At 40.6% G+C, this 25,411-nt stretch overlaps 1 protein-coding gene and 1 long non-coding RNA gene across 4 annotated transcripts in view; one reads left to right on the forward strand and one right to left on the reverse strand.

The window, feature by feature from the left end:
- LOC106090540 (uncharacterized) overlaps window positions 1-25,411 on the forward strand; it is a 69,741-nt gene that overhangs the window by 31,745 nt on the left and 12,585 nt on the right. The window lies entirely within an intron of this gene.
- LOC106091540 (disco-interacting protein 2) overlaps window positions 1,958-25,411 on the reverse strand; it is a 386,680-nt gene continuing 363,226 nt past the window's right edge. For all 3 annotated transcript variants that reach the window (XM_059361286.1, XM_059361287.1, XM_059361285.1), the window contains exon 17: window positions 1,958-2,212. In XM_059361286.1, the coding sequence (XP_059217269.1) occupies window positions 2,109-2,212 (104 nt within the window). In that variant the 3' untranslated portion in view covers window positions 1,958-2,108. The remainder of the gene's footprint in view (window positions 2,213-25,411) is intronic.

A 25,411-nucleotide genomic window follows, 5' to 3' on the forward strand; every position in this document is an offset into this window, starting at 1 on the left:
TACTCGGCCTGCTCAATAGATATAATGGCCGATATTCCTGGCAGTGTGCGTTACAAAATGCTTGAGCCGCTATTAGACCCAGAAGTAGAAGATACGTAGACTTCCCAGGGAATTGAAAAAGCAACATTTTTTCGTGATATGAAAAATATGAAAAAAATGACTCCGAAAGTTTTATATGAATATATTATTATTGATACCTACCAAATTTCCCATGAATATGCCATAACAGAGCATGGGATTGATAATACTTTTCCGAAATAATTGTGTATATTTAAATTAGATATTTGATGTCTTCAAATTAAAAAAAAAAAATTTAAGCTTTAAGAAAAAATATTTATTATTTTAGTCGTGTTCTCTTTGTGCTCTTCTTTTTTTGGATAGAGTTACCAAAGAAAAAAAGATAACTTTTCCTGCTAACAAGGAATTAGAGAATAGCATAAACTATTTGTTTCATTATGAGTTACAGAATTGCAGCACCGGACAGTATACTATTGAAATAAACAAAAAATCGATGTTGAGGCTAAATAAAAAGAATCCAAAAACTAGCCAACATAAGTACCTGGTTAGTACTTTAATAGCATTGTAACATCTATGGGATGTATTTAATGTGTGCAGGCTTTTTGAACATTTGCATTAAATTTGATTTAAATATTTGTTTCCGAAATTCCACGTGTATAAGTATGTTGTTGTTGTTGTAGCAGTGTGTTGTGTTCTATCTGGATTCGTTTGAGTGTCCAGATCCAGGAACTCTGCGACTAGCGGTTGGTATTCTATTCTGCTTTCGGAATACTTGCTGAAACGTTTAATTGTTTCGCGAGCGAAGTTTGTGACAGTAATCATTTTTTGTTGTTATTTTCATACCAAAATAAGTTTTATCTGCGCTTATGGTTTAATACTTTTTACGCAACTAAATAAAACAACAAAATGAAAAAACGAGCCCTTGAAACCAGTAAAACAAACAAAATTAAGCGTTGCCACTAAAATTTCCATTTGCCGTTTTCCTCACTATAAACAGAGTACGCCTAAAACGCTGAACAGAATACTCAGGTTAAGGTGGGGTGCGTCCAAAGAGTTCTGGATCTAAGACGAGTGAGTCTGGCAGTTAAACAGGACATGTGTCGTGTCGTCCCTGGCCACAGTCGGCACATACATCGTGCACATTGACATCAATCCTTGCTCCGTAGTCTCCTGCAACCAGACGATTATGGACGGACAATAGCCCACTTATGTTGGGCTTGTAAGCTTGGCCATTAACTTGGTCGCAGCTACCAAACGATGGTATGTACACGTTGTATAGCTCTATCTCTCGGCAGTACCGGACTTGCTTGCGGACTGCTATCCCCATGCACTCCATGTTGGGGTCACTAGCGTTAGGTGTCTATACTGCCCGGACGGAGGTGGGCGATTGGTACAGTATAGACACCTATAGAACGGAGGTGGGCCAATCGCCCACCTATAAATAAATAACATACACTATCTCGTCAATCTTGCCTCTCAGATCATTGCAATTAAATTGCAAAAATGATATACTTCACGGCACTGGCCTGGCAATATTGGTGCGGCGACGCTTGTGACCCACTGCTGTCTATGTTCGCACAGCACCTTGCAACATATTCAGTGTGACTTTACTCCCGTAGTGACGTTAGGCCAAAACAAGATCGGAAATGTACCCACTCCGACACCGACCGATAATGGAGGCGGTTCTGGCTAACTGAACAGAACCAGGCTCCGGGTTTCTTTTCAATTCTCTTCCATGACGAAAAAAAGGACGTACACGTACACTGAGGCGGCATTATTTGCCATCGGGTCAATCCGGTGCGTACAACCAGCTGCCATGGGATTGCATATATATACATATATGGATTGTACATCAATTGTACAGTTTCCCATTGTATGAATGAGAGCTCACCATTTTATTGCACAACTAACCGCCGGTAATAAAATATAGAGTTACTAATCGTTGTTGAAACTACAAAGGATATTAGTTTTATTGTACCTTAAAATAAGTTTACATATATGTTATAATAAATGATTTGTGGTTTAGACGAATATACCATTATAACCAACGCATAAAGTGTACGATTCGAGAAAATATGTCTGGTCAATATTTACATGTTGTATGCGACATATATTGGATCCAATTGATCGGCTAAAAATCCATCACGTAAATGCATTCGTTGCTTTTCTCCTCTGCTGTTTATAGGCACAACACCTACAAATAGAAAATGAAAAACGTATTAGAGTTATTAAAATGCATGTATTCCTCATAGGAATTGTTTTGAAATAGATTGACACTAACAAATCAACAGGAACACGAACACTTTATATTACTGAAATTTGAAAGGTGGGGTGCCCAGCCCCACCCCCCTTTCGTCTAAATTGCAAATGTAAGTGAAACGTTCAAACATACTGCATCGTCAACGTTCCACATTATGTTACATACATAATGTGGAACGTTGACGATGCAGTATGTTTGAACGTTTCACTTACATTTGAAATTTAGACGAGAGGGGGGCTCGGCACCTCCGCCCTCCGGCCCTTTTCGCTTCACGGAAATCGGTTCATATTTTCCAATGCCAAAATGATTTTGGCATATTTTGCAAAGCTTATCATATTTGCTTTGCAAAATATAATGCGATAAAAGTTTTTCATTTTGCGATTTTGCAAATTACCAAAGCCTATCATATCGATGTTCTCCTCCTAGTGCCGGCGACACTTGTGACTTAGGTGGTGCTTTGAGGCAAGTCGTTCGGCAATAAAACGGAGGTCCCTAATCATGATCTTTAAACTTGTGGCGGACACCACTCATTGATATGAGTGAAGTATCCCCGCTGTCCCTTAATGGAATAATCATATGCAAATTTGCACTTATCATATCGATGTTTGGATGTGTATTTGAATCAAATTTCAAGTGCAAAGCAAATATGAGTGGCCGCCGCAGCGCAGAGGTCAGTATGTCCGCCTACGACGCTGAACGCCTGGGTTCGAAAAAAATGGTATGGCAGCCATGTAAAAACTTCTCCCCAAAGAGAGAGGAGAGAGAGAGAGAGAGAGAGAGAGTGTGTGCTCTGCGGCACACCGTTCGGACTCGGCTATAAAAAGGATGCCCCTCATCATTGAGCTTAAACTAGTATCGGGCAGCACTCATTAATTTTGTGAGAAGTTTTCCCCTGTTTGGAAAATGGAATGTTCGTGGGCAAATTAACGATAATGCAATAAGCAAATAACTCATACGTGTTGTAACAGTAGGATGACTTCATTTGGCAGAAATATATGAAGTGGCGTTGTTTTCTTTCTTGCTGCGCTACAAAAAGAAAAATCACTTAAGAGCATAGTTTCAGCCTAGAAAACAGACCTTTCAGACGAATCCTACCGATGAGTTTGGTGTGGTGCCAAACGAAATCGCGATCTAGGAAACCAGTCAAATGCTTGCAAAGCAAACACATTTTCTCTGCCTACTCGGAAAAAATATTTCGTTTCACATAAAGGAAATTTTCGCCGAGTAAACTTCTTTTCTGACAAACTTTGGACTTAGATTAGATAAGGTTGAAAAGAGGATGCAGATATTAATCTGCCCCATGCCACTATGGACATACACTTATGCCAGTAATCGGCTTGTTGTGTGCTCTGAATACAAACAAAAAGTAACCTCGAAAAAGAAAATCTAAGTTAGGAATTCCGTGCTACTTACAAAATCCTTAATTGTTTTCCATGCCATTCCCTTTGGACTTCGGTTACGACTAAAGTACATGTTTTTGCGATAAATTCTTGCAACAAATTGTGACAAATTTAGTTTTTTTTTTACACTGACAACACTTTTAAATCTTGACACATAAAATATTATTCGGGGCTTCTAATAGTTTTTCTTTACTTATAAATTAATTTAATGTCACGCCAGTGTATGTTTACATTCTTTTTAATTTTAAAACAGGTTGTGCCTCCTTTTCAACATGCCAAGTTCAATTTATTGCCGTAACATAATTCCAACTCAAATTTGTACCAATTAAAAGCAGATGTTATGATACACAAACAATTACATTAAAAGCCTTCCATGTTGCTCTAATGATTTCTATCATTGGACGTACCTTTGGCGAAACTTTAAAATTTTTCAATTTCCGAGTTTATCCATCACTGGTCTATACGGAAAATACTCTCTCTCTCTCTCTAGTAGGAGAGACGCAAGAGAATAGTTACTGGTGTGGTAAACGAATAATCGTTTGCGGCTAACGAAACACTTTTTCCGTAAAATAGTTTTTTGTTTTACTATAAACGAAAGGTAAGACAATATTGCAAATGAATTTGAATTGAAAATTTCAGCATGACATTCTCTAACGATAAAACTTTAGCCAGGGCCGGTATGATGTATTTCAATCGTATTTATTGCGAAAACACCTCTATGATACAAATACCACATTAACCACGCTGAACAAACCTGTCTATTGTACTTTTTCCAATGCATGTGTTTTCGTGTAATGACAGATTTTTTGTCTGCGATAATTACACTACTCATGTTGCACATGATTCCGAGCATTTGTTGAAAATTGTATTGATGGCTTCGAATAATAGACAACGGCGACGGCTCTCGCTGTTGCTACGTGTGCCTAGGTTCGAAACCCAGTCGAGCTCTGCCGAATTTTTTCATTTTCAATTTTTGTTTGCGTGTTTGGGCGAAGATTTTAAAATTTCTGTTTGTGTCTCTTTCGAGATGATCTCAATGATCGGAGATTTTCTTAGCAGCTTTTTAAAGACAACTCTATTCTTGGGTCCATCCGTTCAATAGCCGAAATCCCAATAGCGTTCGAACGAATGAACTAGGCTATCCGCATAAAGTTTTCATAGATACTTCTTATTGATGTGGGTCGTTACAAATCGGTCACTTGGTCCAGATTGATTTTAGTTTATAATACTCAACAATTTTGGCTTTCCTTTTCCATTTGCATCTCCGATTATTGAGCTCGTCTCGAAAGAGAAACAAACAAGAATTGTAAAATTTAATGATCTTCGCCCTAACAGACAAAAAACTTGAAAAATTAAAAATTCGGCAGAGCCCGGCCGGGATTCGAACCTGGGCACACGGAGCAGCGGCGAGAGCCATTGCCGTAGTCTTAGCGTTCGAAGCCATCAATACAACTTCCAACAGATGCACAAAATCATGTGTAGTACGGAAGTGTAATTTGTCACAGAAAGAATGTCTGTCATTACACAAAAAATAGATGCATTGGGAAAAGTACAGCTAATAGACAGGGTTGTCGAGCGTTGTTAATGTGGTAATTGTATCATTGTATCATTAATACGATAGGCAGAAATTTTCATTCTGCGACACCAGGCCAAACAGGGGGTCGACAGCAAGACAATCACGGCATCTCTCAATATTGAAAAGACTAGGAGAAACAATGATCCTAATACTAAAATATCAGGCAGTGCAGTGGCGAGAGACCCAACTCAGCTTAACAAACAGGAACCCGACGACGGACCCATCACCGACTTCAAGATTCGGAATACTGGGATAGGTAAAGATCCTAATATTGAAACATTAGGTAGCGCAGCTACAGGAGACGCAATTCTACCCAACGAACAGGGTGATGATGATGGTACTATCACCTACTCCCAAGCCAAGCACATTTACTTAAGATTTGGAAGGCTAAGAATGACAAAGATCCTAGTATTGAAACACCAGGCAGAAAATGGAATGGAAACCCAATAAACCTTAACGAACAGGGACCCGACGATGGAACCATTACCGACTTTATAAAAAGTCGGAAGACTAGACTAGGCAATGAACCTAAAACGATGACATCAGGCAGTGCAGTGACAGGAATGTCAATGCAGTCTAAAGAACAGGGAGCAGACCATGAGATCATCACCTACTCCCAAGATGCCCATTTACTGGAGGACGGTGGAGCATACCTGGCATCACTTTATCTGCCTTTCGACTCTCCGACATCGCCACACACATCGGAGCTGCAACGGCTGGTGAGGAAAGCTTAACGAGATGCTAATAGGGTGCGATGCGAACTCTCACCACATTTCGTGGGGTAGCACCAACACTAATAAGCTGGGCCAAGCCCTGGCAGAGTTCTTGAATACTAACGACCTATTAACACTTAATATTGGTAACACCGCTACTTTTGTTAATAGGATTAGGGAGGAGGTATTAGATGTGACGATATGTTCCGGAAATCTGATCGATGAGATTCAGGATTGGAGGGTCTTCATGGAACACTTTTTCTCTGACCATCGCTACATTAGGTTTAGAATAGCACGGCCAGAGCCGAATCCAATAAGCTTCCGGAATAAGTTGAAAACCAACTGGACAAAATTCGGAAGGCTACTCAGAAGAATTTAGATTGTCCAAGCAAAGAAGAGATTGACGAGAATGTCAACAGGATTACGACTGCACTGGTGGGATCCTTCGAAAATAGTTGTCCTCTTCGGGAAAAGAAATCCGCCCAAGAAAAACCCTGGATGAACGGGGAGATTCGCAATATTGGGGAAGAGGTCCGCAGACTTTTTAACAGAGCACATCGTAAACAAGCGGAAGTTTATTGGGATGTGTATTACACACGGCTCAAGGAATACAATAAGATTACCAGAGAGGCAAAACGTGCCTCCTGGCGCTTTTCTGCGAATAGGTCGACAGCGTTGATGACGCCACCAAGATAAAAAAGTGTCTCTCAAAAACCCATATCCAAACTGAAACGTTAGTAGACGATATGGGAGTGAGAGCAGAGACAATGGAGGACATGTTGAGGCTTTTGATGAAAACCCATTTTCCACAGAATACGACGGGACTCACGGAGACACCGAAATCTTGTTATAATGACGTTGATCGAAGGTTTATAATAACGGAATTTATGGTGAAGGAATCCTTTAGGAGCTTCAAACCATTTAAGTAACCCGGACCTGACGGGATATTTCCGGCGTTGCTACAGAAAGAGGCAGACTATCTGGCGCCACGTCTGGCCAAAATTTTTACAGTGTGCCTAGGACTTTCATATACTCCGAAAGCCTGGCAGGAGGCAAGGGGCAAGGGCAAGTTATGCGACATCAAAGGCCTACAGACCCATAAGCCTTTCGTCCTTTCTACTCAAAGCCATGGAACGTATTGTGGACACCATAATAAAGAGTATGACTTCCAGCGAACTGCTCAAATACAAACAGCATGCCTATGTCAAGGGATTGTCGGTGGAGACCTACCTGCACGAAGTTGTGCATAAAAAAGAAGAATCCTTTGATGCCAAAACGTACACACTGGCGGTATGCATTAACATCGAGGGGGCTTTTAATAATGTGCAGAGCGACACACTGATCCAATCCGTAGACCAGTACCGGGTGGACCCAGTTCTTAGAGACTGGATAAACCATATGCTATGGAACAGGTGGATAAATTGTGTATCCAATGGCATAAATATAAGGGAGAAAGTGGCACAGGGCACGCCACAGAGGGGCATTATATCACCACTCTAAAAACCACCATAAATGACCTATTACGGATGCTGACTGAGGAGGGATTTGAACCCGTCTGCCATGCAGACGATGTTATAATACTTCTAAGATGTAAGGATCCGAACGAGCTATGCATAAGGGCCAAAAGGGTCTTGCATATGGCATATGACTGGGCTAGACCCGATGTCTGACAAGGTCAAATACTTAGGTGTGATCATGGACAGGAAACTGAATTGGAAGTGTCACATTCAGGAGCGTACTGAGAAGGCTCACAGATGTTGGACACTATGAAGACGGGCCGCAGGCTCGAAATGGGGCCTGAATCTGAGGATAGTCCACGGGCTCTACAGGAGCGTGATTAGACGAATACTTACTAACGCCTCAGTAGTTTGTTGGACTGATATGGAGGAAAAGTGCAACATAAGGACCATACAACAGGTTCAGAGAACATGTTGTCTTGGCATAGGCGGAGCGATGATGACCACGCCCACTAGGGCACTAGAGATTATTCTACATATCCGACCCATTGACATACAAATTAAGTGTGAGGCAGCCACTGCGGCTATGAGACTTAAGGCAATGGGAGAATGGATTGAGGATAGGAGCAGCTCATACCATCGCGGTATAATCGAGGCGACGATAGGAAACCTGGAAGGAAGGGGAGAGGTTTCCGATCGGATACCTGAGATGAACCTTGAAGTTGCGTGCGGAACGGAACCCTAGTATTGCCATCTGGAGAATCATGTTACACGGATGGATCAAAGCTAGAGGACAGAGTGGGCCTGGGGGTTTACATTAAAAACCCAGGGACTGACATCTGTTTTAGACTGCCTGACCATAATACGGTCCTGCAGGTGGAGATCCGGGCGATCACGGAATGCGTGAAGTGGTGTGGTGCTAACGTGAGGACGTCGAGTGTGAACATCTTTAAGGACAATAAAATTGCCATAAGGGCAATAACAACCAGGACAGTAAAGTCACGAACAGTCTTGCAGTGTAAGAAGGAGATTAACGCCTTCTCTAGGGATGGTTAAATCCGCATCGTTTGGGTGCCGGGTCATAACGGAGTAAGGGGAAATGAAAGGGCAGACGATTTGGCGGTGAAGGCCAGAACACTGCCGTCAATAAACTTGGTTAACCCGAAGCCTTTCGGGTCGACGCAGTCCGAGTTAAGGGAGTGGGCGACGAATGCGCAACAGCGTAACGATCGGTAGGACGCCGAAAATCCTATGGGGGGTCCAGATCATGAGAAGACGAGGCTATTACTGAAAGGAAGCAAGAAGGAGGACAGTATAGCTATTGGTATCATAACGGGACACATAGGACTACGAACTCACTTATGTAAAATCAGTGCTGCAAGTGATAAAATGTGTAGGGCATGCGGGGAAGATGATGAGACGTTGGTGCATATCCTTTGTCATTGCCCGGCTTTCGCATTCAACAGACACCGGTACTTAGGTGGAGACACAATATCAGACATGAACCAACTTAGGGGAGTGGCATTGAAAACAATTAAGCATTTTCCTAACTAAAAATTTTCTTTTAAGAGGTTACTTTATAGTTTTTAGAGCGCACAACAAGCCGATTGCTGGCTAAGGTGTATGTCCATAGTGGCATGGGGCGGATTAATATTTGCACCCTCTTTTCAACCTAACCTAAACTAACATCATTAATACGACTCAAATACAACATACCAACGCGCGACCCTTGAAACCATCACACCTAATATAGTTAAAAAGTCTTCTAATCAAAGACGAAACGCATCCCATAGTGGTTGGTGTGTGTTGCTATCTTTGGCTTTCCTTTTCCATTTGCATCTCCGATCATCCAGCTCGTTACGGAAGAGAAACAAACAATTTTAAAGTACTTAAAAATTGTTTCGTACTACGTTTCTAGGTACGGATTTTCGAACTGTTCAAAAACGGGTGCGGATATTAATCCGCCCCATGTCACTATAGACATACACCTAAGCCAGTAACCGGCTTGTTGTGCGCTGTAAATACTAAAAAATTACTTCGAAAAAAAATCTAAATTCGGAATTCCGTGCTACTTACAACATCAGTAATTCTTTTCCATACCAAGCCCCTCAGTTTCAGTCTGGTGTCTGTTAGCCGCAAAAGCTGGGCAATGACATACGAAATGCCCCAACGTACAGTGGGATGGGAAAAAATAAGTAGTAATAAGTCTGCCATTTTGGAACTGATAGAGATATCTTCATAAAAAATTTACATGGTTAAAGCTGAGGCGTTATCCAGTTTATATGCAAAAGTCCCAGGGGCCCATAGGTGGGTCGTCAAAGTTGGTCACCTCGGTCCTACAAAATTTTCTTCGGGCTTTCTAAGGCGCATTTATGGTCCGAAAAGTGATTAAAAAGCCCTATAAAAAAACAGGCCTAAATATCTTTTATAGTGTCCAAACAATTTGACTAACAATTTTTATTTTTGAAATTTTCGCAGAATCTGGTCTCTTATTTTGTTGCTTGTGAAAGCATTTATGAACCGATTCCAAATTTCTTTAACTGATTTCGAAAGCTAATAAAATTTACTATATTTTTGGTTGCGACATATGCAAAGTCACCATTCTTCAGTCAAAAGTTACGCGAGTTACAAATCAAAAAATTAAAAAAAAATTAAATTTTTGGCATTTTCCGTAAAAATTACCCTTCATTGTTTCGTCTCTATACAGAAAACTTGAAAACTTGGCCCAGCACAATCAATTTTGCCTGCTGCGTTGTAAAGAAGACTTAATGTAGATGCGTTTTAAGTGTAATATTTATAAATTGCGTTATCTCTAATCGAAGATTTGTGAAGAACAACTTTGGCATTTTTCAAAAAAAAAAAAAAAAAAAAAAAAAAAAAACAAAAAAATAACTGGGAAAATCCTTCGAGTTCTCAAAACGCAAAGCTGAGACCACCAATTTTAGAACATATTCTCATTGCTCCAAGTAATAACTTATTGCATGCAAACAATTTTTTGGGACATCCAAGGATTGAGATCTCTACGGACATTTTACTAAAAAATACCAATTTTGCAAACATCTATCCGCAGTTTGGGGATTTTGGGTGTTTTTATCAAGAAATGTGGCCAAAATTTGTACTAATTTTTTTTTTTTTAAGATGTTAATCTAAAATTTTGTGAAAAATATATTAACAATTTGAATTTTATTTCTCACAAAAGTGTATATTTTGGCCTCATTTTGGGTTTTACCCAAATAATAAGACTAAAATTTAACCTTTTAAAATAGATATACTATTTGTCTCAATACGTCTGCCAAATTTCATCAAAATTGGTTCTGATTTAGATATAGCTTCCATATATATCTTTCATCCGATATGTGCGTTTATTTTGATGTTGAATTTGATAAGAGTTGTACTATTTGATGTCCCCGTACGTTGGCCAAATTTCATCGAAATCGGTTCACATTTGAATCTATGGCCGAAAATTGCAAAGAATCAATAAAAACTAAAAAGGTTGCGATTTGTAGCAATGATCACGAACACAGTGAGATAGTTCACAGCTAGAACTATATTTATTTAAAATATCTCAGAACAGATTTTAGCGGCTTTTGAATAGCCCAATTTTCGTGCAACAGTCGGTAGGACGGCGAAAACCTATGGGGTGATCCGGATAGTGAGAGGACGAGGGGCTATTACTGAAAGGAAGCAAGAAGGAGGTCAGTACAGCTTTCGGTGTCATAAAGGGACACATAGGACTACATATGCCTGACTTATGCAAAATCGGTGCGGCAAGTGATGGCATGTGGGGAAGATGATGAGACGCTGGAGCATTTCCTTTGTGATTGCCGGACTTCGCGGCTAACAGACACCGGTACGATTTAGGGGAGTGGTATGGAAAACAATTAGGGATTTTGTAAGCAGCACGGAATTTCTAACATAAAATTTTCTTTTTCGTTTTTTTAGTTTTAAGGGCGCACAACAAGCCGATTACTGGTTTAGGTGTATGGGGAAGATTAATATCTGCACCCTATTTTTAACCTAACCTAACCTAACCTGTCCATGAGCTTTAATCGGACTGCACTCATTGATATGAGAGACGTTTCTCCAGTTTCTTAAGGGAATGTTCATGGGAAATTTTGTAGTAGTAGTAGTACTGCGTGCTGCTAACATTCAAAATCCGTTTACCTTCAGCTGTGTTGATGAGAAGGAAGTTTTCTTAATTATATAGCACATAAAATCTAATGCCACTGGTTAAAATGAAATCAACCCACTCTTCCTGTAGCAAATAATACCATTTATAAACAATATTTTCAACTCCACACTGACCAAATCTAATTTTTCTGCTGAGTGGAAAATTACAAAAAAATACCTATTCTAAAGTCTAACAATGTGTACCACCCAATGGCTAGCTATACTGCTTTTTCGTCGAAAGCATTGTTTGATCAAATAAGAAAATTTTTAGCTGAAAGCAGTTTACTATCTGATAGACAATTGGTTTACGGAATAAGAGAAGCTGTTATTCTACACTAATAGACGTAATCGGCGACATTTGTCAAAACATGGTTAATAATCTGCTTTCACTAATAATACTATGACAGCCTTAAGACTGGTACTACTTTCTTTTTTACGGAAAAATTTCCGAAAACCGTTTTTTCGGTGGTTTGACAAGGTTGATTTTTTTGGGTTCCTTTGGCCAAAATGTTGCCATACATATAAAAAAATTATATGGCATCAAACAACTAATCAGCTGCTTACGAGCATGTGTACACACAAATGTGAGTGTATGGGTCGTACTGAAATTCATGTATGTTTTAGAAATTTCAACCAAAACCCGCCCTTCGTATTTAATATATAATGAAACACAAAACAATTTAAAGAGACAAATGCAGAATTTACTTGTAAAAAAAATTAGATTTTGCTGTATTTTCACTGTTATAAGTTGAATAAGCTCAAACACCCAGTTACAATTAGAAGATTGGCGATCGCGTTTATTTTGCGTAAGGAAATGACTTGTTGCACAGCGACTGTGATTGTGCTCTCAATGGGCGTCCCGAAATGTAAATTTTCCCTAGATGAAAAAACAAGTTATGACAAAACGAACACATTTCGGCGAGTTTTTCCGTTTATTTTTTTTTATATGGAGTTTCAACGCGAAAACCGAATATAGTACCGCCCTTAATTCACAAAGAACTGAAATTGCTCTATAAATCGAAAGTAGGAAAAATGTGTGGCAGTACCTCACAAATGTTGCCAGCACTAGAAGCGAAAAGCAACGCTGACAATTTTTTTTAATAGTCTCACCAGGATTTGAACCCAAGCATTCAACGTCCTATGCGCACGTGCTAACCTCTAATCTACGGTGGCCTCCATAACTGACAGCACATTGGTCAACATAAGGCGTCGCAGGTGTGTGGAGGAATGGTTCATGGACTAAGAAATCCAGGATTTAAGCTACTCACGGGTACGGAGAATGGGAGACACAAAAACTGTATTCTTGCAAAGAGTAGTCTAAATGCTTTCCTTCTTCCGTCGCTGAGCACTGAAGAATCAGTGGTAGCCAGCATTGAAATAAATAAGTCTCATTACTGGCTGGCTTCCCTTTATATGGCACACGATTCAGAGATGCCGCCTCCAACCATAAGTTGCTGGTTGAAGCCGCTACTGCACGGAAGAAGAGCCTCATTGTAGGAAGTGATGCTAATGCACATCACCAGATATGGGGAAGTTCGGATGTCAACGAAACGGGTGAGCTCCTTATCGAATATATTATAAGTTACAATCTGGCGATTTGTAGTAAAGGGGATAAACCGACCTTTATTACCAGGAACAGACAAGAGGTACTAGATATTATCTTTGTATCGGAAGATATAGGCGCCAGAATAAACGACTGGGAACTGTTGGATGACCACAGCTTCTCTGATCATCGTTATATTAGTTTCAGCCTTGGAGAAAATACTGCAGGAGTGGCCTCTCGGCTACACAGAAGAAAAGCGGATTGGGTTAAATTTCGGCACATATTCTGCACGACTATCACTTCTACACCAGAAAAGAAAGTGGAAACTGCGGAGGACCTAGACATAATGATCGAGCGGATCACGAAGGCCCTGAATGACTCGCTTGTGTCAGCATGTCCTAGTGGAAAGCCAAGGGGCAAACAGCGACCGCCATGGTGGACCACTGAGCTGGTTGGTCTAAAGAAGGACTGCAGAAAATTCTTCAACAGAGCAAAAGCCACAAGAGCACCACACGATTGGGACATCTATAAGGCTGAGCTAAGAAAATATAAGGGCGAGCTGAGAGGCTCAGAACAAATCCTGGGTAGGATTCTGCAGCTCCGTGGAGGATACATCTGAGACCTAAGGCTAAGGAAGATTCTCGACGTACATAAATCCCTGGGCGCGGATGGCATATTGTCACTTGTTTTATGCAAGCGTTCTTCGACGCTCGCTCACGAACATGCAGTCTATCCCTAAGAAGGGTGAGCCAGGCGACTCTGCGAATTACCGACCAATAGCGTTATGCTCTGCGCTTTTCAAGGTTAGGGAGAGCATAGTCAATTACCATCTTGTGCTATTCCTGTCTGAACGTTGGAGTCGCTCTATTCACCAAGGCATTTGATAGGGTCTGACACGGTGCACTCCTTTCAAAGCTTGTCGCTTTTGGTGTCGGTAATAACTTCGCTCAATTTATATCGAGTTTTCTCAGAGATCGCACTATAAGAGTTGCTGTAGATGGGTTTTTATCTGACGAATATAGATTGACCGCAGGAGTACCACAAGGATCTGTCCTTTCTCCCTTTCCTTTTCATATTTTCATTGACGATCTACTGGATCTGACTTTGAATCCGATGTACTATGTCATTCATTTTCTTTCGACCAAAGGCCGAGTCTTCGAGAAATTGTAGACAGGAGGTGGATTATAGACGTAACACTCTGCTAGGATTTGCTGGCCATTTCTGAATGGGGTCGAATGAACAGAGTAGATTTTAATGCACGCAAAACGCAGTGCTATTTGTTGTCCCTTAAAAGATTCACTGACACATTACAATCGTCAAAATCTATCGACGGTGTAGATATCAAGCAGTCAGAGGCTCCTGATTTTCTGGGCATGAAGATTCAATTTGATGTCCGTTGGTCAAAACATGTTTTCCAAGTGTCGAAAGAAGCATTTAAGAGCTTGGATTTTCTTAAGCGGTGTAAGAAATACTTCACTCCTTCTGATCTTCTTAATATCTACACCACGTACGTCAGGCCGAAGATGGAATATAACTCGCACATATGGGCCGGAGCTCCAAAATCATTCTTGGAGCTGCTTGGCCGTGTCCAGAGGTTGGCGTTGGTGTTGATTGGAGATGGTAGGGTATCCAACTCTATTGTTTCCCTTGAAACTCGTCGAAATGTGGGTTGTGTGGCACTGTTCTATCGATTCTTCCCTGGTGTGTGTTCTTCGGAAATCTGTCTTCTGATTCCTGACTTGAGGTTGTATGTCAGAAATACAAGATTTTCTGCAAGTTCGCACCGGTTTGTAAGTGTCAATAAACACTATTCCCTCTTTCCCCTCTCCAATGCTTAACTATCCTCTATAACGCAATTCACTGCATATATAGCGAACATCCCCTGAGTATTGGTTGATAGAAAAAACATTAAAGCTGTGTCTGGTTCCTCTGTTTGTATCAGCATGTCATCATACCTGTGGGATGGAGGGACACGAAGGTCATTTTCAAAGCAGAAAATTCTTACCATACGAAGGCGAAAGATTTTCATCCTATTAGTCTGTCATCCTTTATTCTGAAGATTCTTGAGAGAATGATAGAAACACTTCTTAGCGCAAAGATCCCTGGAGATCGTCTATTGCGGCAGCAGCATGCATATAGTAAAGGCAAATCCACTGGAACAGCCCTTCACGACTTAGTCGGATACATATACTATGGTAGCATTTCTTGACATTGAAGGCGCTTTTAATAATGTAAAACCGACGTCAATCATGAAGAGTTAAAGTTTCTAGGCATCAACTCTACCGTAAGAAAGTTTATTAATAACTTACGTACTTAAATAAGCGTTACGGGAGGCTTGAGATCTGTGGATCTTAAAAGATGGGTCAGCAGAGAAACACCTCAAGGATGTGTACTGTCTCCTCTACTTTGGAATATAGCCATTTAAAATATATTATTGTCTCTGAAAAAAAAAGGCATAAAAGTGGTCGCGTATGCTGATGTTGTGGCAATTGCGGTTAGGGGAAAGTTTCCCAGCACTCTAAGTGATATACTTCAGGAAACTCTACGTGCAACAGCAAAGTGGGCTACCGAAAGTGGTCTATGCATAAATCCGTGCAAGGCAGAAGTACTTCTTTTCAGCAGGATATACAAGTAGCCTAAAGTGGAACCTGTCTCCATGGGTGGAGAGAATGTTCCATTTACAGAAGGCGCCAAATATCTGGGTGTTTTGCTGGACAGGAAACTGAACTTCAAATCCAACATTTTGGAAATGGTAATAAAGGCCACTTTTGCCCTATACACCTACTACACCTACACCGTGTCATGCATTGGTTATATACTGCAGTTGTCAGACCTATTATGCTATATGGTGTTGTGGTCTGGTGGACGGCGCTTAAAAAATCCACCTACTGCTCAATACTTAACCGGATCCAAAGATGGCTTGTTTGTGCATCACAGCCGCACTGAGGACGACACCATTTGATGCACTAAATTTAATGCTATATCTTATGCCTCTGGACATTGTGGCTACCCAAATTGCAGCAACCACTGCCGTGAAGTTGAAGGAACATTCTCATTGGTCATGTGGCGGCTACGGATATTGTATTATACTTGATATACTTGATTACACCCTTCCTGAGCCGCCTCTTTTTGACAAAAATTACTGTATCACTATTACTGATAGAATCGATTGGAACTACGATATCCCTGGTAATAGAAGTTACATAGACTTCTATACGGATGGTTCCAAATTAAACGACCAGGTGGGCTTTGGGGTGTACTATAAAGATCTAGAACTGGTCATATCGAAGAGGTTACCGGACCACTGCAGTGTGTATCAAGCAATTAAGGAGGCGATGGAATGGCTAAGATTTAATGTCATTACGACGATTGGCATTAATATCTTCTTAGACAGCCAGGCAACCATTAAATCCCTGGAGAATGTATTCCTGAACACAAAAACTCGACTGTCGAAGATCTCTCAACGAGATGGCTGGGAGATCCCAGGGAATTGTGAAGCGGACGAGCTTGTAAGACTAAGAACTACCTTACACACTCCAGGGAAACTGAAATCTGTGGGTATGCCTCTAGCACATGTAAGCTAAGTCTTCAGGACCAGGCCCGAAGGGCAACGAATGATAGATGGTCATAAAGAAGGGGTTTTGACAGAGTGAAGGTTGCTAGCAACGACTTTTGCGGAAGCTGTAGGGACATGGAGGAAGAAGAAACTATAAAACACATTCTGTGTGTGTGTCCCGCAGTAGCAGTTAGAAGGACTTCTACTTTTGGTTCTCATTTCTTTGATAACCTGTCTCATTTAGCGGATGTGAACATTCGCAAGTTATTGGGCTTCTGGGTGGTTCAATGGTAGGAACTAGAAGGCATCTTCTTTCTTCTGTTCCTGTGGTATCACAATGGACGAAAACGTCTAAGTGAGTCTGATGACAGACTGCCACTTAAACCTAACCTAACCTAACTTTGCTCAACTCATATTGGCATATATTGGGTTGCCCAAAAAGTAATTGCGGATTTTTCATATAGTCGGCGTTGACAAATTTTTTCACAGCTTGTGACTCTGTAATTGCATTCTTTCTTCTGTCAGTTATCAGCTGTTACTTTTAGCTTGCTTTAGAAAAAAAAGTGTAAAAAAAGTATATTTGATTAAAGTTCATTCTAAGTTTTATTAAAAATGCATTTACTTTCTTTTCAAAAATCCGCAATTACTTTTTGGGCAACCCAATATAACGCATTAAACCCTAAAATGAATTTTTAATAAATTCGATGTATTTCAATAGGTTTGCAATCAGCCGATTCACACCGTACAAGAAAAGTGGGTGACACCAATTAAAAAATGCTTATTTTTGCTCTTGATTATTTGGGAACTTAATGGCCGTGTATCAAAATATGTATACGTGTCTGCTCCAAATTGTTTCGATTGTCTGTCGTAGACACATAAAGAATTTGTTTTTGTTAAATTTTCTAAAATTTTGAATACGTGCAATTTGTGAGCAGGCGTGTAAATTCAAGCTCTTAAAAAAAGACCCTATGATACGTTTTAAAACACTGTCACGCAAAATAAATCGCCTACATACATCCTGTGTCTATAAACACTCACACGAACTGTGTACAAGCGTTTGTTTGGTATTAAATAATTGCAAGTAATTTGTGCATAAAATTTTCAAATAAAAGAAACCAAGTAAAGTTACAACCACAATTACAAATCATAACAAATAATAGAGAACATTTTCAGTGAGAGAGAACGACAAGTGTCAACAAAGAGAGCATGTTAACTGTTAATACATTACAAATTGTTAAAACGTAGATAACACCAAACACGTTAACACTTAAAAGCACGCAATATATTCTAAAATTGTGTGAACTCCAAGCATAAAGCCGCCTGACATAATTATTTACTTTTTTTTTCAAAGATGCGATGTTACACATAAAAATATCAACCTAGCCTTAAAATATTGTGTCTGTTCTGTTTACGGTGAATTGATTGAAGGCGGGGTGATTCTATGTTCAAAGAACTGCAAATGTTGTCAAAAACTTTCAGCAGGTTTTCATCATTTTGATATGGTATTCCACATTCCGAAAATGCACATGTGATTTTCTTGCCTTAACAGCTGCATCCTCAAACCCTTAACATTAGTTTTCGAACGTCCAACTTTCTCTGACCCCTTTTCCAACTGCAGGACCGAAGAAGTAAATGATTGCGATGTTACACAGACAAATATCATGGTTGATAGCGATGTAGTGCAACAAGACACAAGGGCACCTAAACGCCATAGGGAGAGCTTTAATCGTCGCTCCTCCTTTGGAAAGCTATCAAAAACTCCCCGCTTATCGGAATCTCTCTTCAGAATGGCACAAATGCTTGATGAACGCTTCAGTGAGTTAAGCGGCAAATTGTTATGTCAATTTACAGCCATGCTCAAGGAGACAGAAACCCGCATCATAAGCGAATTCGAAGAGAAATGTCAACTCTTTAGTAACCAAATTAGAAAAAGTCGCTAGGGAGATTAACCACACCCAATCCGAAATAGATGACATAAGAATCCAACTCTTAAGGCAAGAGAATGCACACGTTGCATGTGAGATACGAGTTAATGGAATACCTTATCAAGCTGAGGAAAATTTAATCGACGTATTTGCAAGACACTTTTTGCAGACTTTTTAAACGTTTTTTGCTATACTTCGAACAGAAAGCATTAAACAATGGTCTAAAGCCGGACAATATCCTGCAATGGAATCTCCAAAAGACGAAGTTTTACATTATCTTAGATCAGCCAAGTCAAATGCTATTGGGCTTGATAACATTGACACAAGATTCATTAGAATATTAGTATTTTACCCATCTCTTGAATTCAATTCTAATCTCCAGTGTATATCAGACTATTTGAATACCTAAATCGAATAGTGATTTCCATCCTATTTCTATATTATGTTACCTCTTGAAAGTTTTCGAGAAAATTTTGCATAAACAAATGTCCGAATATCTCCATCCTGAATCTTTGTTGTCCGATAGACAATCCGGGTCTCGAGAAAACTAGCATTGCCATCATCAATTTCACTTCTAATTGATTCTGAAGCTTCAACTAATGCACGCAACTATGATGGACATAGTTGCGTTAGTGAAATTGATGATGGCAATGCTAGTTTTCTCGTCCTACTAGATTATTCAAAGGCTTTCGACTCGGTTGATCATCATAGCTTATATATGATGCTCAGAAGATTTGTCAATTTCAGCGATACTTCTATCAAATTGGTTCAATCATATAATAGTAATCCGCAATAGTCAGTGTACGTAGGGGATTCAATGTCAGAGCCAATTCTAGTGCCCAAGGGAGTTCCCAGCTGGTCCATAGCAAACACCTTATGTATGCTGATGACGTTCAGTTATATCTTAGCGGCTCTGTTAATAATATTAGTGAATGCGTTGTAAAACTCAACGAGGACCTGTCCTGTGTCTATAAGTGGGCTGTGAATGGTTTATTTCTGAACACCCAGAAATCGAATGTGATTGTTATTCACAAAAATAAAAGATTTAGTTTGCGAGACCTGCATATCATTATAAATCAACAGAAAATTCATAGTGTGTCTAGTGCTAAGCATTTAGGTGTGATATTTAACAGTTTTTTAACTTGGTCAAATCCCATAAATGCTGTAGCCGGGCAGACATAAACAAAGCTGCGTGCGCTGTGGATAACACACTCTTATACTCCGATCGTATTTTGAATTCTGTTAGCAAGGACATTTCTAATTCCTGGTCTGATCTATGGGTGTGAACTTTTTTCAATCTGCGATTCACTAAGCCAACGGAAATTAAATGTAGTATTCAACAGCATTATTAGGTATGTCTACGGTATAAGAAGGACTCAACATGTTTCTCACCTGGCTACTTCCCTTTATGGCTTCTTCATTTGGAAACAAACACCAAAATACGTCTATGACAAATTAATATTTGCCCGATCTAGAAGGGGTAGGAAACTCGAGCTTAGTATCTGAATGGCAATTTTATACAAGTACCATATGCCTTTGGAATACTCTTCTCACAATATCCAAGACATGAGCAACGCGTCAATTTAAAAAAAAAAATACTTTCCACAATATTATTTTCTAACTTATTCTAAAGTTCTTTTTAACTATTTCACAAAATTCCTAAGTTTATTTTACTTGTTTTCTATAATGATATTCGAAAATCTTTACTTCTTTAAAAATTGTTTTATTATTTCTTAAAAAGGATATATGACTGTCTTATAAGCCTGCACTATAACTATAAGATTTAATCTTGTTGTATAGGTATTCATTAAATAAATAAATAAAAAAAAATCTGGTTTATTAACAAACTAGCATAAAATATATTTATTTCCATATAGTTAGGAGATCATTTTCCAAAGTCTCGTAAAAATTGTCGTTGTTTTTTCAACTTACTTTACTTACTTTAATTGGTTATGACAGAATATTTCTTCCACTAGCCGAACGTAGAATAGCGTTCCAAGCGCCTCGATATTCTGCGCTCATTCTAAAATCTCTGACACCAAGTTTCGAGGTGTCTCCCACAACTGAATCTTTCCATCGGGCTTTTGGTCTTCCCGGTTTGCGTGTACCACCGTGTTTGCCCTCAAAAGACTTCTTTGCTGGAGCTTCTTCATCCATTCTGACAGCATGACCTAGCCAACGCAGCCGTTGTATTTTGATGCGTGTAACTATGCTATCGTCGTCATACAGCTCAGATGGCATTGTTTCTAAACTGCTTACTTAGTCCAAAGTAGCATCTGTTTGCCAGTATTATTCTTCGCTTTATCTCAAAACTTGTGTCATTCGTTTCGGTTACGGCGGTGCCGAGGTAGATAAAATTACTGACTATCTCAAAGTTGTGATTCCCAACTTTCTCCATTTTCTTTATCTGCTCGGTTGTACAAGGCTTTTTGGGAGTGGAGACCATCCATTTCGTCTTATCTCCATTTACTGCCAGACCCATTTTCACTGACTCTCTTTCGATTCTTTCAAAGACTGCAGTTACTACTTCCGGTGACCGACCTATGATATCGATATCGTCGGCATAGGCAAGTAGCATGTGCTCTCTTGTGATTAGTGTGCCATACCTATTCACTTCTGCATCTCGTATAATCTTCTCCAGCAGGATATTAAAAAGATCACACGATAGGCTGTCTCCTTGTCTGAAACCTCGTTTGGTATTAAATGGTTCGGAGAGATTCTTTCCTATTCTTACTGAGGAACGCGTATCAGCAAGTGTCATCCTGAAGAGTCTTATTAATTTTGCAGGGATACCAAACTCAGACATGGCTTGAAATACCTTTGAACGTAAAGGAGTATCGAAGGCGGCTTTGTAGTCAACAAAGAGGTGGTAGGTGTTGATTTGTCCTTCTCGGGTCTTTTCCAGGATTTGGCGCAGTGTGAATATCTGGTCTAGGGTGGATTTACCAGGTCTAAAACCGCATTGATAGGGCCCAATTATCTCATTGACTTTAGGTTTTAATCTTTCACACAGTACGCTCGAGAGTATCTTGTATGCGATGGGGAGGAGACTTATTCCTCTGTAGTTGGCACATTCCGTCTTGTCTCCTTTCTTGTGTACGGGACATAGTATGCTGAGGTTCCAATCAATCATGCGTTCTTCTAGCCAGATTGCGCAGATAAGCTGATGCATACGCCTTATCAGCGTGTCGCCTCCGGTCTTAAATAGTTCAGCGGGTAACCCGTCTGCTCCTGCTGCCTTGTTGTTCTTTAGTCGGGTTACTGCTACTTGGACCTTATTCTGATTAGGAGGTAAACATTCTATACCATCATCAGGGATTGGTTCTGCGGTATCCTCTTCGCCGCCAACATCGGACACTAGCAGTTGGGTACAATGTTCTTTCCATATCCTCAGCATGTTGTCTGTGTCAGTTACCAGATTTTCTTCTTTGTCTCTGCAGGAGGATGTGCCTGCACCAAAGCCATCGGTTTGGTGTTTAATTCTTTGGTAGAATTTCCGGACTTCATCCTGACTCCTGTACATCTCAATTCGCTCGCACTCACGTCTTTCCATTTCCTTTTTCTTTCTGCGGAATAGACGTTTCTCCTCTCTCCTTTTCTCCCGATACCTCTCCTTCATCTGGCGCGTTGCTACTGATTGCAGGGTTGCTCTATATGCCGCATTCTTGGCTTCAGTAGCATCTCGACACTCTTGGTCGTGCCATGGGTTTTTTGGAGGAGGCTTTCGGTACCCAAGTACGGATTTCGAGGCATTTTCCATGGAGTGGGCAATAGTTTGCCACTGCGCCATTATATCATCGGAACAAGGAGTGCTTTCATCAAGCAGTTGGGTCAGTCGAGTGGAGTATGCCGCTGCCATTTGTTGTGTCTGCAGCTTTTCAATGTCCAGCTTCCGTGCAGTGTCAGATCGTACTTTCCTCGCCATGTTCAATCGGGTGCGAACCTTTGCTGCAACAAGGTAATGATTCGAATCTATATTCGCTCCACGGATCGATCGTACATCTAACACGCTGGATGAATGCCTTCCATCTGCCACAACGTGATCAATTTGGTTTCTCGTGTTTTGATCGGGTGACAGCCATGTGGCTTTCTGGATAGTTTTATGTTGAAATCTGGTGCCACTAACTACCATGTTTTTTGCCGCGGCGAAATCTATCAGCCTCAACCCATTACTGGACGTTATCTCGTGGAGGCTAAACTTTCCGACTGTTGGACCAAAAATTTCTTCCTTCCCTATTTTCGCATTAAAATCTCTCTCTCTAGGCGCTCGTAGAAAATATCCTTGGTCTGCTCGTCTTTGTCTTCCGTCGGGTCATGGGCACAAATAAGACTGATGTTGAAGAATTTGGCTTTTATGCGGATTGTGGCTAGCCTCTCATCCACCGGAGTAAAGCTGGAGACTAGGTGTTTCAGTCTTCGACTGACCACAAATCCGCAGCCAAATTCATGCCTCGTGTTATGGCAGCTATAGTATAGTTCGTCACTGTTTGGTGTTGTAGTGACGCCATTCCCAGTCCATCGCACTTCCTGTAAGGCGGTTATGTCTGCCTTGTACTTCTCTAATACATCCGCCAGCGTGTATACTGCACCTTCTCTATAAAGAGTGCGGACATTCCAGGTGCAGATCCGCAAATCATGGTCCTTTTTTCGTTTGCGTGGGTCGTCAACGTTGGGGGGGTCCGTTTTTATTATTCCTTTGTTTTTCATAGTAGTTCTATGTTTTCCGGGGGCGGGTTACTGGCCCAGCGCCCCAACCGCATGGGTTTGTGGGATTGCATGTATCCCTCGTTGTGGCGAGCCGCTTGCTCCAAGATCCGATGCTCGCCGCCAGACGCCCCTAACCTGGGAACAGACGCTGATGTTGGCCATTGGTTATTTGAAGGCGCCAATAACTCGCCTTGTCATCTCGAGTATCATTGGCACTCAGTATTTAGTTAAGAGCCAGTGCCACCTGACTCCTCACTGAGACTCTCCTCTCTGGTATAATGACGGGAGACATAGGACTACGAGCTCACTTATGTAAAATCGGTGCGGCAAGTGATAGCAGGTGTAGGGCATGCGGGGAAGATGATGAGACGTTGGAGCATTTCCTTTGTCATTGCCCGGCTTTCGCGTCCAACAGACACCGGTACTTAGGTGGAGACACAATACCAGACATGAACCAACTTAGGGGAGTGGTATTGAAAACAATTAAGGATTTTGTAAGTAGCACGGAATTCCTAACTTAAAATTTCTTTTAGAGGTTACTTTATAGTTTTTAGAGCGCACAACAAACAAGATAACTGGCTTAGGTGTATGTCCGTAGTAGCATGGTGCGGATTAATATTTGCACCCTCTTTTCAACCTAACCTAAGGTTCTTTTTTGGTTAAAGAAGGTCATAGCCTACAAAGGTTTGTGAATACGGTATTTGGTGCAAATGCATACTAGTAGCTTATACAGCCTCCACAATCTTTTGTGAATATGGCTGTTAATGTTTTGTGTCGCTTTAAAAAGCCCAATTTATTTAAATTTTTCTGTTTGCTTATTGATTTGCATTTTTTATGATATGTAACAACACAGAACTTTTCAGAAACTTTTTTTAAAGGTGGCATTTGACACAGTGTGTATAGATCAATAAAATTTAATGTTTTGACTTTATTTGAACGCTTCTTAATGAAGAACAGGAGCTAATACAAAACACGTCCACTCGCAACAAGGTTAGGTTTCAGTGGCAGTCCTTTATAAGACTCACTTAGACGTTTTCGTCCATTGCGATACAACAGGAACAGAATGAGGAAGATGCCTTCTAGTTTCTACCGTTGAACCACCCAGATCGCTTTAGAAAGCCCAATAACTTGCGAATGTTCACATCCGCTAAATCAGACAGGTTCTCAAAGAAATGAGAACCTAAAGCCGAACTATTTCTGCCTGCCAGTGCGGGACACACACACAGAAGGTGTTCTATAGTGTCTTCTTCTTCGACGTCCTCACAGCTTCTGCAAAAGTCGTTGCTGGCAACCTCATCAGCATATTTACCGATTAGACAGTGACCTGCCATGACGGACACAATGACTCATCTGTTCTAGCCAATGACAGCAAAGCAGTAGACCTCTTGAAATCTAGATTAGGCCACGTAGTTTGGAATGCTCACAGCCCCCTCTTTGTGACCATCAATCATTCGTTGTCCTTCGGGCCTGGTCCTGAAAACTTAGCTTGCATGTCGCTAGAGGTATAGAGGTAACCTGTGGGTTTTCAGTATCCCTGGAATGTGTAGGATAGTTCTTAGTCTTACAAGCTCGTCCGCTTCACAATTCCCTGGGATATCTCTGTGGCCCGGCACCCAGAACAGGTGAATTTTGAACTGTTCAGCCATCTCGTTGAAAGATCGACGGTCGAGGGCGGTTTTGTGTTCAGAAATATTTTCTCAGGGAATTTAATGGCTGTCTGAGAAGATATTTATGCCAATCGTCGCTATGACATTATATCTTAGCCATTCCATCACTTTGTTAATTGCAAGGATCTCCGCTTGATTCACACTGCAGTGGTCGGGTAACATTTTCGATATGACCAGTTCTAGATATTTAGAGTACACCCCAAAGCCTACTTGTTTGTTTAGTTTGGAGCCATCCGTATAGAAGTCTATGTAACTTCTGTTACCAGGGATATCGTAGTTCCAATCGGTTCTATCAGGAATAGCGGTACAGTAATTTTTATCAAAAAGCGGCTCAGGTAGGGAGTAATCCACACTGCCTGGAATGTCGGATATTGCATCAAGGATAACACATTGTCCGTAGCCGCCACATGACCAGTGAG

Source organism: Stomoxys calcitrans, chromosome 1 (assembly GCF_963082655.1).
Source record: "Stomoxys calcitrans chromosome 1, idStoCalc2.1, whole genome shotgun sequence".
Classification (NCBI taxonomy): Eukaryota; Metazoa; Arthropoda; class Insecta; order Diptera; family Muscidae; genus Stomoxys; species Stomoxys calcitrans.